Source organism: Lytechinus variegatus, chromosome 3, assembly GCF_018143015.1.
Source record: "Lytechinus variegatus isolate NC3 chromosome 3, Lvar_3.0, whole genome shotgun sequence".
In the NCBI taxonomy this organism is placed as follows: Eukaryota; Metazoa; Echinodermata; class Echinoidea; order Temnopleuroida; family Toxopneustidae; genus Lytechinus; species Lytechinus variegatus.
In genome coordinates this window covers 47,463,806-47,478,678 of record NC_054742.1, presented here as the reverse complement: position 1 = coordinate 47,478,678, position 14,873 = coordinate 47,463,806, and the positions used below count along the sequence as shown (strand labels likewise).

At 34.8% G+C, this 14,873-nt stretch overlaps 1 protein-coding gene and 1 long non-coding RNA gene across 9 annotated transcripts in view; both read left to right on the top strand.

Annotated features, from left to right (window-relative positions):
- Positions 1-7,422, top strand: part of LOC121411203 (protein MON2 homolog) — a 63,834-nt gene extending 56,412 nt beyond the window's left edge. For all 8 annotated transcript variants that reach the window (XM_041603778.1, XM_041603780.1, XM_041603776.1 and 5 more), the window contains 5 exons: positions 3,334-3,524; positions 4,052-4,239; positions 4,820-5,036; positions 5,620-5,702; positions 6,492-7,422. In XM_041603778.1, coding sequence (XP_041459712.1) covers positions 3,334-3,524; positions 4,052-4,239; positions 4,820-5,036; positions 5,620-5,702; positions 6,492-6,658 — 846 coding nt within the window. In that variant the 3' untranslated portion in view covers positions 6,659-7,422. The remainder of the gene's footprint in view (positions 1-3,333; positions 3,525-4,051; positions 4,240-4,819; positions 5,037-5,619; positions 5,703-6,491) is intronic.
- A 1,329-nt stretch (positions 7,423-8,751) lies between these two features.
- LOC121411202 lies at positions 8,752-12,209 on the top strand. The gene is made up of 2 exons (XR_005969437.1): positions 8,752-9,299; positions 9,900-12,209. It is a non-coding gene; the product is annotated as an uncharacterized LOC121411202 (long non-coding RNA).
- Positions 12,210-14,873: the final 2,664 nt, after the last annotated feature.

Genomic DNA, 14,873 nt, shown 5'->3' with positions numbered 1-14,873 from the left:
TCTCAGAGATATGACAAAATCTATATTCTGGTGGATGTCATAACTTTTGTCACAAAAATTGTCATAAATTTTGTCTCTTCTCTTTAGCGCGCAGCAAAAATACACGGCTTAAATGCACGTAATCCTTTTATACAAGCAAAAGATATGACAAAAGTTATGACAGGGGGTAGAAGTCATAAATTTTGTCATATCTTTTAGTACCAAAAATCCCGATACCCTGCCGACTGAATGTCAAGCAAACAATTATATTATTTAGATTAGATTGTGGTATTAGTTTCACTCATCTTCCATGACAGTTTTCAAAATTATTTTTTAATGCTAGAATTAGTTAGGCCCTACATATTTATTCCTCCTTTTTTCTGTTTTTCTTACTTTTATACTTCTCCTCTAAAATTCTTCACAGCTCCCTGTCTCTCTTTGTAATTAAGCGCATTAATATACACGTAGTTGCGCGATGCCAGCAACTGTTTTGGGGATACACCCTACTTGCCACGGGGCTTTCCTATTGGCTAGAAGGGCTCCAACTGGGAACTAACAATGATTTTGATTGGTTCGCTTCCAAAAAGATGGGTGGGAACTATAAAAGATATGACAGGGAAAAGACAATGTTCAGAATACCGATTTGTGACAATCATAGCGGTGTCACATCTCGGAGAGAAATGACAAAATTTATGACAAAAGTTATGACAAAGTTTCAGAATACCACCCCTGGATCCTGGACCTCGTAATGTTCACAAAGCTTAGCAAATGGTCAGAGAACATTGACTACATTATACAATCAAGCATGAAAATTAAGCGTACATGTACAAGTAATTGCTAAACTTTGTGTTTCGGGACCCTGGTCTCTGTATTTTCAGTGACAGTTTCAATAGGAGGTTCCTTCCTTTAGCACAGCCAAGAAATTAGGGGAGAAATTTAAATAAGACTTTGTTTAGTGTTATAATTGCAGCTTTGGCCTTAGGGGAAGCTCTTATACCTTTTAATGAGAAGGATAGAATGGGTAGAATTTTGTTATGGATTGTTTTTTGGATCATGTGACAGCCATTGTGTAGCCAGAGTTTGTAGAGTCCAATTTGCAGAATCTTGTTTATTGATACTGACATGTGTTTGGTTAGGCATGTGGTTTGGGGATATGTGGGTGAAAATAGAGGGAGGAGGAGGGGATAGACAAGCTTAGGAATGGGGAATCAAGCACACTATAAGAAACGTACAGTACGTCCTGTCAAAATGTTGTTAATTTTTGTTGTTATTACTTTTTGGATGGCTTAAAGGTAGATGAAGACAATAAAAAATAATAAAAAAAAACATTGGGCTTTGCCTTTAGCAAAGGTAGTGAAAGAAGAGAAAGTGTGAGGGCTGTGGAAAGAGAGGAGTGAATCAGAATTGGAATGAATTAAAATAAAGGACAATTAACAAAAAAGAACTTTTAGTATAGCAAAGAAACAGAGCAATAGCAAATTAGGGGTAATGATTGAAAAATAGAAGATTTATTTCAAAGGGAAAAATGGATGAAACAGAGATAAACTGTAGAGAAATATGTGGAAATGAATGTACAATGCCCATTGAAAATTTAAATGATTTTTTTTAATTATTTATTGGTATTCAAAATCACATATAATCACAATATTTACAGGTAATTGAAAATTATTTGAAACAGTTCAAAAGTAGTAAAATCACAAAACAGAGATAAAATAAAAAAATAAATGGAAAAATAAAAAGGGTGACATGAATCAAAATAAAACATTGGACGATACAGCTTACTCTATAGGGAATACATATCGAGATGAATTTACATGTATACGGTAATCATTTGTAGCATATTACTCTGTGCATAGTACAAGTCTCAATTTAAGATACAAAAACAATCAAACAACAAATGAAAATTTAAATGATAACTAATAATCATAACAATGATGAGAGAACTGTACAGACCCAGGGTACAAGTGGAGAGAGATTTAGAAGGATTTATCCATGCTTAAATCGTATGCATGGGATGTGTCTCACAAGAGATAGTAATTCAAGCTGACATGTTTTGAACTTGTGTTCGGGGCTCTTAAGGTCACTCAGAGTTTGGCTGTCAAGTCTGTGAATTGTCTGTGATAAGCCAGGGAAACGCCCTAGCCAGCCCCTTGGAACACCAGGGAAAATATGACAATGCTCTACACTAGGAATAGTGATATGGGGCTCACTGTTGTTGATGATTTCATTTGTGTCTTTATCAGACAGAGACCTAATTTTACTTGATTTTGTGTGATTATTGGAGCATGCACGGGTGGCCACTTACATTGACGAGTGGATACCATGCGCGACCAAAAAAACATGTAAAAGGGATGTCTTTTTCGCGATAGGGCACGTTACGTACATAACGTGATAAGGGTGTCAAAAACACAAAAATAATGAAAAGAGGGTATCGATTTCGCTAGGACAATTACGTGTTTAGGGTCGAATTTGCGGGGATGATAAAACAAAAGTAAAATGTTTTATAAAGGATGTCCTTTTTGCCCCAACACTTCGTGTTTAGAGTCCGATTTGCACGAGGTGTAGAAGGTGGGGTCGTACTAAACTAAATAAGGTAAAGCCGATGACCGAAGGACCCGTAACAATAAAACATTCCTGTACTTGTTTAGGGGTTCATTTCAGTGAATATTTGCCAAGAGTATCATTTTGTTTCCAATACTTGTTAAGGGTAGGGTTTCACACGCCAATACTTGTTAAGGGGTGCATTTTCAGAATATGGAAATTACGTGTTTAGGGTGCTTTTCGAGACCCCATGGTCGCGCATGGTATCCACTCGTGAACGGAAGTGCCCCCCCCCCCCGGGGGGTAGCATGGCAGACGGTGTACAATCACTTGGATTCCATGATTTACTTTTGTTTGTTTTTACATTCAATTCATTATTGCATTATTTGTAGGGGAAGAGCAAAATGACTCAAAGAAGGTGGAAACAAGGATTAACACCCCCCCCCCCCCATGAAAGCAGACAATGATTAAAACTGAAATAAAGGAGAAATGAAAGTGGGAGAAATTTAGGGTGACAACGACATTCAAGGATTTAGATGTATCCATGTAGTCTTTAATAAGAAAAAACCTGACAGACACTTTTTGTGAAGTATGCATGCACTTGTGAAATAGAATTGAGAAGAAACAGCAGAGATGCAGAAATACAAAGATAAATTGAGATGAATGGGATATATTTATAATATTACTTCATTTTTATCCAAATTTTGTTTAGCCTATTAATAATGTACTTTTATAATAATGATGTACTAGTTTAATGATGTGCTTTTCTTCATGATTCAATTTGATAGAATCCTTCATTTCATCATTGCATAGGTTTTCCAACTGCCATTGGGTTTGAAGTATGCTTGCCCAGCCCCGTCAACATGGAAACTTGCAGTACAGTGCCTACTTGATATTCTACATGTGGGACTTCCAGTAGCCAGGAAACAAGAATTCACTGCAACATTTGAAGACATGTGGATGGATTTAGCTGCTTCCCTTGAATTATTCCTCTTTTCAGAACAGTGAGTAGCAGTACGATAGGTTAGAAACTTGATGATGATGAGGAAGGTGATGACACTTGAAACAGAGAAAAGGAATGATATTCATGATTTTAATGCTGTTTGGAATTGTGATAGTTTTGAGAAAGCTAAACTGATAGACATTGGTAGTGATGGTGGTGGTGCTGGTGATGATGATGATGATGATGATGATGATGATGATGATGATGATGGTGGTGGTGGTGAAGGTGAAGGTAATGAGGAATGTGGTAATGTTATGATGATGATGATGAATGTGATGATGATGATAAGGATGGTTATTAAAATATCAATTGTAATGATGGTAAAGATAATATGGATGATATCAAAGTAAAGACAAATCCAGAAATAGAAGTTATTGTACAACTCATGTTTGTAATTTATGTTAATGCAGTGATGTGTTGATGAAGAGGAGAGGATGTTAAGATGATTGTGATGGTGGTTGTGTTGTGAAGAATCTGTTAGACTCTGAAAGTCATTCATTATTTGATCTTCTGTTTCTTGTTTCTTAGCCCTACACCTTCCACTCTTTCGGTTGAGGAGCAGCAGAAAGACGAAGGCATGGATGTTAAGGTTGTGCTCCTGATACGTGAGGAGATTCTACCATTTTCATCTAGTGTTCCTGAGCAGTTTACAGCTCGTATCATGACTCTTCTCAACAGAGGGTCTATCCATTCAGCAAGTACAGCAAGCTTCTTAGGTGAGATTTACAAAAAAAACCTCATACACTTACTTCTCAGTACTCAGGATCTCATACAGATATTGCTATTCAGCATCATTGTCCAGATATGGTGCTGCTACTTTGCGATGTGGCTCGTTAGGTTGTCAAGTGCTGTTTGGAAATTTTGGATGGACATGTGTTTGTTTCATGTGTGTGGATAGAGTCTTCAAAAAACAAACTGTGCAGATGTGCATGGGCAATGCGTTGAATAGGGCCGACTCCTCTATATATTGCACTCTGTTGATGAGTTGCTTCCTAGGAATGCATTCACAGTGTTGAAAAAATAAACCTCTTGTTTTTATTTATGCTTATTACTTATCCAATTTTTTCCCCATTTTTGTTAGACTGAAGGTGCTCTTTTAGGTCATGATGACACTTTACACCTTTCAAGTAATCAACAGCCTTAATAATGATTGAATATGATAATATATGAATATGTACATTATTGAATACTCAAACACATGTTTCTTTAGACATAATCTTGATGATTGTTATGGTTACTTTGAATGTGTATGCTGTGTAATTATCTAAAAAACTAAAAATCATTGTTTCTCTGCAGATGTTGATAATCGTCAGCTGCGAGAGGAGTTTGCCAAGGCTTGCTTTGAGACCCTTCTCCAGTTCTCGTTCATCTCCCAGACGAAACCTCTCCATGATGCAACAGACGAGGGAGCCCTTACCAAGATGGCGCTGGCTTCCTTGCTCCAGAGATGCCAGGAGGTGCTGAAAAAATATGTTGAAGATGAGAGGTTGAGTGGCAAATGTCCTTTACCAAGGTAACATCAACTATGCTACATCTTAGAATATTTTTCTCTCAATAACACGACTAGTATGTATATTGGTAAATTGCTGAATGGTCTGCACCATTTCTTCTATCCATTTGATCTCATCTCACATGGTCTAATCCCAGTTTGTCCACAACTGGTTCATCTCCCAACCATATGGTCTAATGGCGATTAATCCCTATTAACATTTTGTCTAATATCCAATTTGCCTGTACCCCTTTGGTCTAATATTCACTTGTTCTGAAACCACTTATTCTCTATTGTTTGATAAGCTTTTGATGACCAAAATGTTTATTTAACATATTGAAAGATAATACATGTAAGTAGACAAAATGGAAATTTAACCATGTGTAGTGCAGACCTGATAGAGACCAAGTGTGCTAGCCCATGTGATATTAGATTATCTGAGACATAGACCAACTGCTTCTACACCAAGTGAGTATAAATATATGTTAGGCCTTATGATCTGTCTTTGTAATGAGGTATTAAGTGTTATGGGATATATTGATGTATTCTTATATGTATTACCTGAATCTCACATGTGTTGCTTATTCTTCTTTCATATTTATTTCAGGTCAAGAATGACTGAGATGTCATTTGTTTTGCAAGCTATAACAACCTTGATGCAATCACTGAAGAGGGCTTCCCCAGAAAATGGTATGCTATGTAATCAAAATATGAGACATCCCAGAATTATTCGTATTGTCTGTGTCATAATATTGACTTTGTTCTCTTTAAAACGTGTCATAAGCTTTGGTAAAGGTTCAGGATCATTAATTATACTGGAGTCTCGTCTAATATTCTGATCTTCCAAATGTGTAAAGACCATTGAATTTCTTTTCATCCATTGATTCTTATAATATTTTTACACTCTTTATATTTTTATTTTAATGGGTTCTTTGAACACTGATCTTTGGTGATTGCATGTTTACTAAAAAATTTCAATCAAAGAATTTATTCTTAATTATTCAGCCCTTAGTATATATATATGGTATCTGGTCTGAATTAGATTTTGATTTAAAATCACCAGAAGCATTTTTTCTTCATATTGTTTAAGTAATAACATTTTATAGACAAAAAATTCATATTTTTAATGTTGCAATGAACTGGAGAAGTGGCAATCACTTTTGGATGGATTTACCAAAACTTAAAAAAAAGAGGCTTTGAACAAACTGTCTCTCTTATTGGGGGAGAGATTCAGTCTCTCACTCTTTATGTACTCTATATTTGGTTGACACAAACCGCACATTTTCCCTCCAATGTATTCATTAAAGTATTCATTAATTTACACCTGTCCACTATCAAAATATCTCATCAAACTAAGAGTGTGTTATGGAAGTTTCATGTTGGTACATAGTGATAAGTATTCATTGACCACAGTGTTCTACTTGTTTGACCCACTTCTATCTTACTACCATTACTTCTTGTATCTTTTCATTGTTGCAGTTGACCAGAATACATGGAGCCAGGTCATCGGTCTGTACCCATTCCTAGTGGACTGCACCACGTGTACGTCGTCCCAAGTCTGCAAGGCACTCAAAGAAGCCCTCTATCAGTTCCAAGACCTCCTTGTAGCTCCTCATCCTCCTTCCAGAATGGTGAATGGAAAGTGATGATAGGTCACAACCCATGCTGTTTCACACTTACACCAACGCCACCATGGTGTTATGCATAAACTCACTGATGAATAGGCCATAGTGTGCATCCTCTGTGCATGATCTGTGATATTAGTTCACTCTTAAAACTTCGTCAAACACCACCCAGGTCAGTAAGACACCCGAAGAAGACATCATTTCCAAGAACTCTTCCTATCTACCATTATGGTGACTCAGAATAGTGTTCTGTAGTATAGCATCTCATGACCAATGCCTCCATGCAGAGTTTGCAACATCATTTCCAAAATGATAATGCAACAAACTTGTGGTATCTACTCTCAAGTCTTCACTAGATGTCTACTTCAGCCCTGGAACTAATCCTCTACATGATCATATACTAAATCTGAAACCTTAACCACGGTAGCTGGTCGTCACATCCTTTCTGGTGGACACTTTGAAAGTGAAAGATGAATATCAACTAACACTGTAGTAGTATTCTTTTCTACTGGACTTATCATTTAAATGAGATCGGTGTACTGTCAGTTCCGGGACGTTTCTACAGCTTGTTTGAATTTGTGGTGAAAATTTGTCATTGCCAATTGGCACCAATCAAATGTTGTTAAGTCTTATGACATGACCTTGAGTGCAGAAGATCTTGTAAGTTGTCTATAAGCTCTATCCATCTCTGGTGATCAGAGATTGGTGTGATTAATGCTTGTCATAAGGCACCATAGAGTTCTGTAGAATCATGTTCATCCATTTAGTAGCCATTACATACACTATCAATGTGAAAAAAAATTGGTAAGTGCAGCCTGTGTTTACACAAAATCCAAAGATTCATAATTATTTTCACCTTAAAAGGGCATCTTTAATTATGATACTGGAATCCAGGAATCATACCATTTCCTTTTTTTGTTAAAGAACCTTAACGAAAATTTTGATTTATGTCCATTGTATGCTCTCAAGACATCAGAAGATTCTACAATCTTGTGTCATGCCAAACCTTGATATAGAGTGACTACTAGAGTCGAGAAGCAATTGATTTCTTGAAAACATGTTGAAAGTAATATAGCCAAATAGTAATGCATTGGTTTTAAAGTCAATCTGAAGTTTAGGGGTTATTCATTGTAAAGAGAGAATGAGTTTTAGTGGAGTACTTTATGAAGCTACTAGATCTTAGACTTGCCTATAAATTGAGTGTATACAGTAATGTGTATTATTTATATCTTTGTACAATGTGGGTGTATGTCTGCGAGGCACAAAATCAGTGAATACCTTGTTCTTTGATAGACTGCCCTATTGCAAAACAGGGAACAAGGACTGTTTGAATAACAATATGGTAATCTAAGTTGACATTTTAAGGCCCTGAAATGAATCATGGGTTACTATTCTATTCATCATATGCATTTGCAAAGAATATTGCTATTTATTTGTACTTTGTATTCATTCTCAGACTGGCTAATTATTGACTCTGAAGTTTGAATGCCTGTAAACAAATAAAAGTTAATGTTACAAAACAATAGGAGTAACAATTTGGGTTCAATCCTATTTTATGTTTTGTAACTGAATGTACAAAATGAACTTTCATTTAATCTGTATTAATTAAATTTAGTCCCAGTATCACAATTTCAAATAAAATAACAGATGTGGTCTTCACAATGGAGTATCATGTGATATTCAATGTATAGATTAAACAAGTACTACAGAGGAGGCTTTATCTCCTATATTCAACAGTATGCTGCATGTGAATGCTTAGTAGTTTCCCTTATTTTATCATGTGTTGTTCATGCTTTGCCAGTGAGCTTTATCAAAAAGCGCTTTGATATTCGTTAACGCATTTCAGTCCTAATTATGATAATGGTTGGTCCTGAAAATTAACAACATTAACATTGTTTTAATAGGCGACTATGGTACCTCTTTGAATCAAGAAATTTGTATTGATTTCATTTGAATTATTCATTTATTTCATCATGAATAGCAATGTGGTATATAAAGAAACATCAATACAATTTTAAAGAAAATTAAGAACCGCCAACAAATTATGATGCGTATTATGGTCAAGGCCTCTGACAAGTAAGGCTGCTTTAAGCGCTGCCCTACATACAAACATTAAAAGATACAATACTTACTCGTACATATACATTTATGCAACAGGATTAACAAGTTAAGTTAACAACCTTTTTTTTCTGGTGACCTTGTTGCAAAGTATTCCACTAATCTGTTTATTATTAATTAAATAATCCTGTGTAGTGCATACATTATGAGGCATTTTAAAAAAATAACTTAATGATTTCATCATATTCATATGGTGCATCAACCCATTCCAAAGAGGTAAAGTAATATGGCAGAATATGATATATTATCATCTATGTACAGTGTTTTAACGATACATAAAAAATGCCTATCTTGGTTTGCATTATTTGCCCGTTATATATCAGAGCGTATCCCTATAAGGACCAAAATCTGATGAATATCCCATAGGCTCCTGTACAAAACTTGCCATTGAATATGAGACCGTATTCAAATTCTAGGGCTCATGCGTGAATGTGTGAAATATGCAACGCGTACAACAACGAAAGCAAAGCGATCACAGCATAGATCACAGTGACACTCAATGACATCATAGTGAACTACATGTAAGTCACCGAGCCTGTTAAAGGTCAAGTCCACCTCAGAAAAATGTTGATTTGAATCAATAGAGAAAAATCAGACAAGCACAATGCTGAAGATTTCATCAAAATCGGATGTAAAATAAGAAAGTTATGACATTTCAAAGTTTCGCTTATTTTTAACAAAATAGTTATATGAACGAGCCAGTTACATCCAAATGAGAGAGTTGATGATGTCACTATTTCTTTTGTTTTTTATTGTTTGAATTATACAATATTTCAATTTTTACGAATTTGACGATTAGGACCTCCTTGCCTGATGCACAAAATGTTAAAATAATGGAATTCCACGTGTTCAGAGAGGAATGAAACTTCATTTCACATGACAATGACGAAAAAAATCAAAATATTTCATATTTCAAACAATAAAAAACAAAAGAAATAGTGAGTGAATGACATCATCGACTCTCTCATTTGGAGGTAGCTGGTTCGTTCATATAACTGTTCTTGTGAAATGAAGCGAAATTTTGAAATGTCATAACTTTCTTATTTTACATCCGATTTTGATGAAATTTTCAGTGTTATGCTTGTTGAATTTTTTTCTTTTTATTCAAATCAAGTTTTTGTTGGGGTGGACTTGTCCTGTAAAGACCAAATTTGATGTTATGAAGTGACAAATTAAAATCTATTTTTTTGGGGGGGGATGGGATTAATGATAGTAATAATTTTTGGATGACTTTATTTCATGGAATACCAGAAATATTCCCCTTGTTAGGGTCAATATTCCACTTATCTGTGATTCGTGGAATATTTGTCCAAACTCTTGGAATATGTCTGGTATTCTATTCTGAGCCATCCAGTATAATATAATTATCCAGTTAAAATAAACACTGTATTGTAAAATTCTAAAGATGGAATTGTGTTATGTATCTATATGAAACCGTGTTTATGTATATTATATTTACCTATGTAGTGCAATTTTATGTTGATATCTATTTGAGTGTATCTTTGAGGAAAGTTGTGCAAGGGAGAGACATTAGATGTGCTATTATTTGTCTCAAGGTGTAAAGTGAATACAATTATTTCTGATCTGGTTGCATGTGTATTAAAGTATTCACCTGATTTTGAGCTCTATGTTATATCATGTAGGTATTTTATGTTGCAAAGTTTATCTTATATGTTCCGTTATGTCAGTTGAAATTTGAAATATTATACATTCCTCATTCTGTTTTCCAGCTGTTTATGAGGACCATGTTGTGTATTAGTTTGGTGGGCTGTGATTTTATCAAAATTCTTGTAAATGGGTTAAACTCCAGAATATTTTTTGTGAACATTCATCATCTAAAAAATATTTCACCTGTCCCCAAAAGAAGTCTTCTTGTCGCAAAATCTGATGATGAACTTTATATATTCTTTTTTTTAGAATGAATAAATCATTGAAATAAGAATTTTGGATAGGATACATATATATCATATGTTATTACCATGTCACTTTATCATTGGTCTGCTACATGTAGTTAGACTCTAACTCAAATAATTTATGTGATTTAAGATAACAACTTTCTCTCGTCTTTCTCTTTTAAGTTTTAGTTGTAATTTGTTATTGTGGAATATCTAGAGTATGATGAAACTATATATTGATTTTGTTAAGAACAGCAAAGTAATGGCCTGTCAAAATAATTATAGTTTTGGTTAGATTTTCCTTTAACTCTGTCTAGAAAGAAATTTATATACATATTTATTTCTCTCCATTATTGGAAGATTTCTCTTTGCTTAAAGTAGTAAATCTACCCCCCCCCCCCTCCTGGAAAAAATCCTGGAATTCGGTAGTATATGATTATACACTGATTCTTTGTATTTTAGTCACAAAGTAGTAAATATGAAGTTGATTCACTACTCCTTCCCCCCAGAAATCAAAGCCATCAATTAAAATATTAAAAAAAAAGATATTCAAGAAAGTAAGAATGAACCTCCCCCTTCCCATTACCCCTCACCCCCTTCCTTCTTACCCCATATGTAAAGGCCAAAATTGAATTTCATGTAAGTTTTGTACTGTAGTGTTCAAAAAGCAGAGAGAAGTTTCACACATTTGTATATTGTTTACCTCCCTTTGTTATTTCAGACGGACTTTGGGGTTTGGTGGAGAAGAAATTGCTATATTAATCTATAACACTAGAGAGATATCAGTATTACAGCTGTTACAGATCAATATTTTTCTATCGGTGATTATTTCTTGTCACCTTATTCACATGTATCAACTGATGGCCGTGTAAGCCCAATGTTAAAGAACGCTTCTGTCCATCCATCTTGAGAATCCACTCTGAATACATGTACCATCCAAAGTTGCCATAGATACATGTACCTCTGGTAAATATACGTGTTTTAAATGATTTAAATAAAGGACAGAAAATTGTTAGACAACAAGTGAACTACTGCGACTAACTATATATGTGTGTATATATATATATCTATATATATATATATATAATGTATAACTATAACATTGTAATATTATAGACAACTTTCAATTATAACCGAGAGTTTGCTAAAAACTTGGACATTTATTTTATGAGCATTTTAGAGTAAAGGCATCGTTTCCTGAATGCCATTTTGTAAGTTGAAAAGAAATATTTATATATGCCATCATTTGGTTATTATGAGGATGTTTGTGCATAGGATATGTGCAACTCAAGCTTACAATATTTGTTTGTATTTAAATCTCATATAGTGATTATCATGGAAACTATTTACAGAAATCTTATTTGATTTGTGTACATTCATTTTATTAGGGAATATTAGTAATTGAAACAGCAGTATATTAGTTAAAGGTGTTTAAAAGTGACTTCTGAAGTCTATGTAGTATTATTGTATTAGATCATTTGATCATATTTTGAAGGATGTTGTCTAATACTAATATGATAAATAAACCATGGGGAAATATTCTAATGAATTATAATGGACCCAAGATTGTTTTAGTATCTTTATTTTTATAGCCTAATTTCTCACCAAAATTAAATTATATAATTACCTTAAGTAAGTATCATTTTTGTCTTGCCTGCATTGCAGAGCAAGACCACAGGCACCGCTTTTCCGACAGCAGCTGCGGCGGTTTTGTCTACATTGAAATCTTAACCAAGGTTAAATCTTTGAAATGTCATCATAACCTAGAAAGTATGTGCACCTAGTTCATGAAACTTGGATTTAAAGTTAATCAAGTAGTACTGAACATCCTGCCTGAGTTTGAGGTCACATGACCTAGGTCAAAGGTCATTTAAGGTCGATGAACATACACCATATTGGGAGGTATCAATATTGAAATATTAACAAAGATTAAGATTTTGAAATGTCATAACTTTGACAGTATATGGATCTGATTCATGTAACTTTGACATATGAGCATTTAAGTGTCACTCTACATCCTGTGATAGTTTTAGGTCACGTGACCAAGGTCAAAGTGCATTTTAGGGCTTGCACTGCTGCTATACTGAATCACAAAATGCAGGTGAGACTGGTTCGCTGTTTTGGATTGGTGTATGATTTGTCAATTTCACTGTTGGGTTTGGTCAGGGTCTTTGAAGGTGATATGAATGACAATCAAGTTTGCGATGGTGGGGGCAGTAACAATAATGATGGTCATGTCGAGGGGGGTCCTGGTGGTGGTGATGATAGTGATAATTATGATGATGGTATAAACATTGCATATTACCCATATCAGACATCTGAGCTGGTAATTTACAAAAACCGTATTGCCGTATATTTTCTGAATATCGGGAAAGAATAGGTATATTGTTTGTATTTTTCTCGGTCTCAATGCGGGTATTTGTTTTGCATGCAGAGACGACGCAAAATAATACCTTTGTATTTTCCATGATCTCACATCCGGGCATATGAGGATGCATATATAGAGAGATACGCTTCACGACGCTTCATGATCTGGGCACCAACAATATACGCCATAATAAAGACAACGTTGGATCTGGGCGCTTACAAGTATGTCATAACGGTGAAGTGCAAAGCCGAGACCCTGATATTAACATGACACAATAGAACTCTATTTTTAACAGAAAAATCACCATTTTCATGATTTTTGCTCTAGCTTTCTGATTTGGATGATAATAAAAATATTGACTGGCTCTTCTTTCGGGGAACATCAAATGTATTGCTCTTAAAAGACCCATATTGCCCTCGTCTAAAGGCTCGTGCCAATATAATTCTTTTGCTGGCAATATATTTGATGTTTCCCTCAAGGTCAGTCAAAATTATATAGATAACCAAGTGGGCCCTACATGGGGAAATGGAGTATTGCGCAATAAACAAGTGGACCCTGCATTATAAAATGGAGCATTTATATTATATGGATGGCTAAGAATGGAAATAAAAAAAAGATATTCCAAGAAGTTGGGCAAATATTCCACGAATCACAGATGATTGGAATATTGGCCCGAGCAAGCGGACATGATTCCCAAAGAATGTGATGGCACTAGCCGCTTCATACAAAGAGATCTTGTTCAGATAATGAACAAGTGGAACGCCTCTGGCAATCTCGCGTGCATTACACAATTCAATATTGGAGCAGTGCTGACTTGGAAAACAGCTATTAAATGATAATTCACAAAAGAAAACATGATAATAAAATACTACCGGTATGTACATTGACCCAAAATGACTTTTGACCAAGATCATGTGACCTAAGATGTGTGCAAAAACAATCATTTATACTCGATTACCCTTATGTCTATGTTTCATGGACTAGATCCATAAACATTCCAAGTTATGATGCCAATTCAACATATGCCCCAAACACAGCCAGAGTTTGTTGACCTAAATAACCTTTGACCTTGGTCATATTCCTGAAATACGCGCAGGATACTCAGGGATATATGTTTGCTCTTATGTCCAAGTTTCATGAACTAGATCTATAAACTTATAAAGTTGTGACAATATCGCAAATACCCCCAACATGGTCGAAGTTCATTGACCCTAAGTGACCTTTGACCTTAGTCATGTGACCTGAAACTCAGTCTGGATCTTAAGTGATATACCATTACCCTTATGTGTAAGTTTCATGAACTAGGTCCATATACTAATTTGTGATTACATTTCAAAAACTCAAACCTTGGTTAAGATTTCAATGTTAACGCCGCCATCAGAAAAACGGCGCCTATAGTCTCACTCTGCTATGCAGGTGAGACAAAAGTGGTTCAAGTGAATGTCATTCTTGACATGTTCTTCTCCTGACCAATAAATGGTAAATTAATAAATGAAATAAAAAGATGTAATTATTGATATCTCCTTTAAAGCTCCTAATTTTGGGGGAAATAACACCAAAAGTAGAAAAACTTACACCTCATACATTATTTGCTTCTTATGTGATATATTACTTATTGTTTAACTTGGCATTTAATCCAATATGTATCTAAAAGATAATCCTTGGATTTAATCTAAGCAAATGTTTTTACTATCAGAGGCTGCTTTATGCAAGAAAATTGTTTGGATAAACCCCCAAAACAGTTCAAGTGAATGACATTCTTTACATGTTCACTGCAATACCCCCCCCCCTATAACGGTGCATGAATTAATAATTACGTATTACTCAAAACAATATAGTGGATACAGAACTAAAT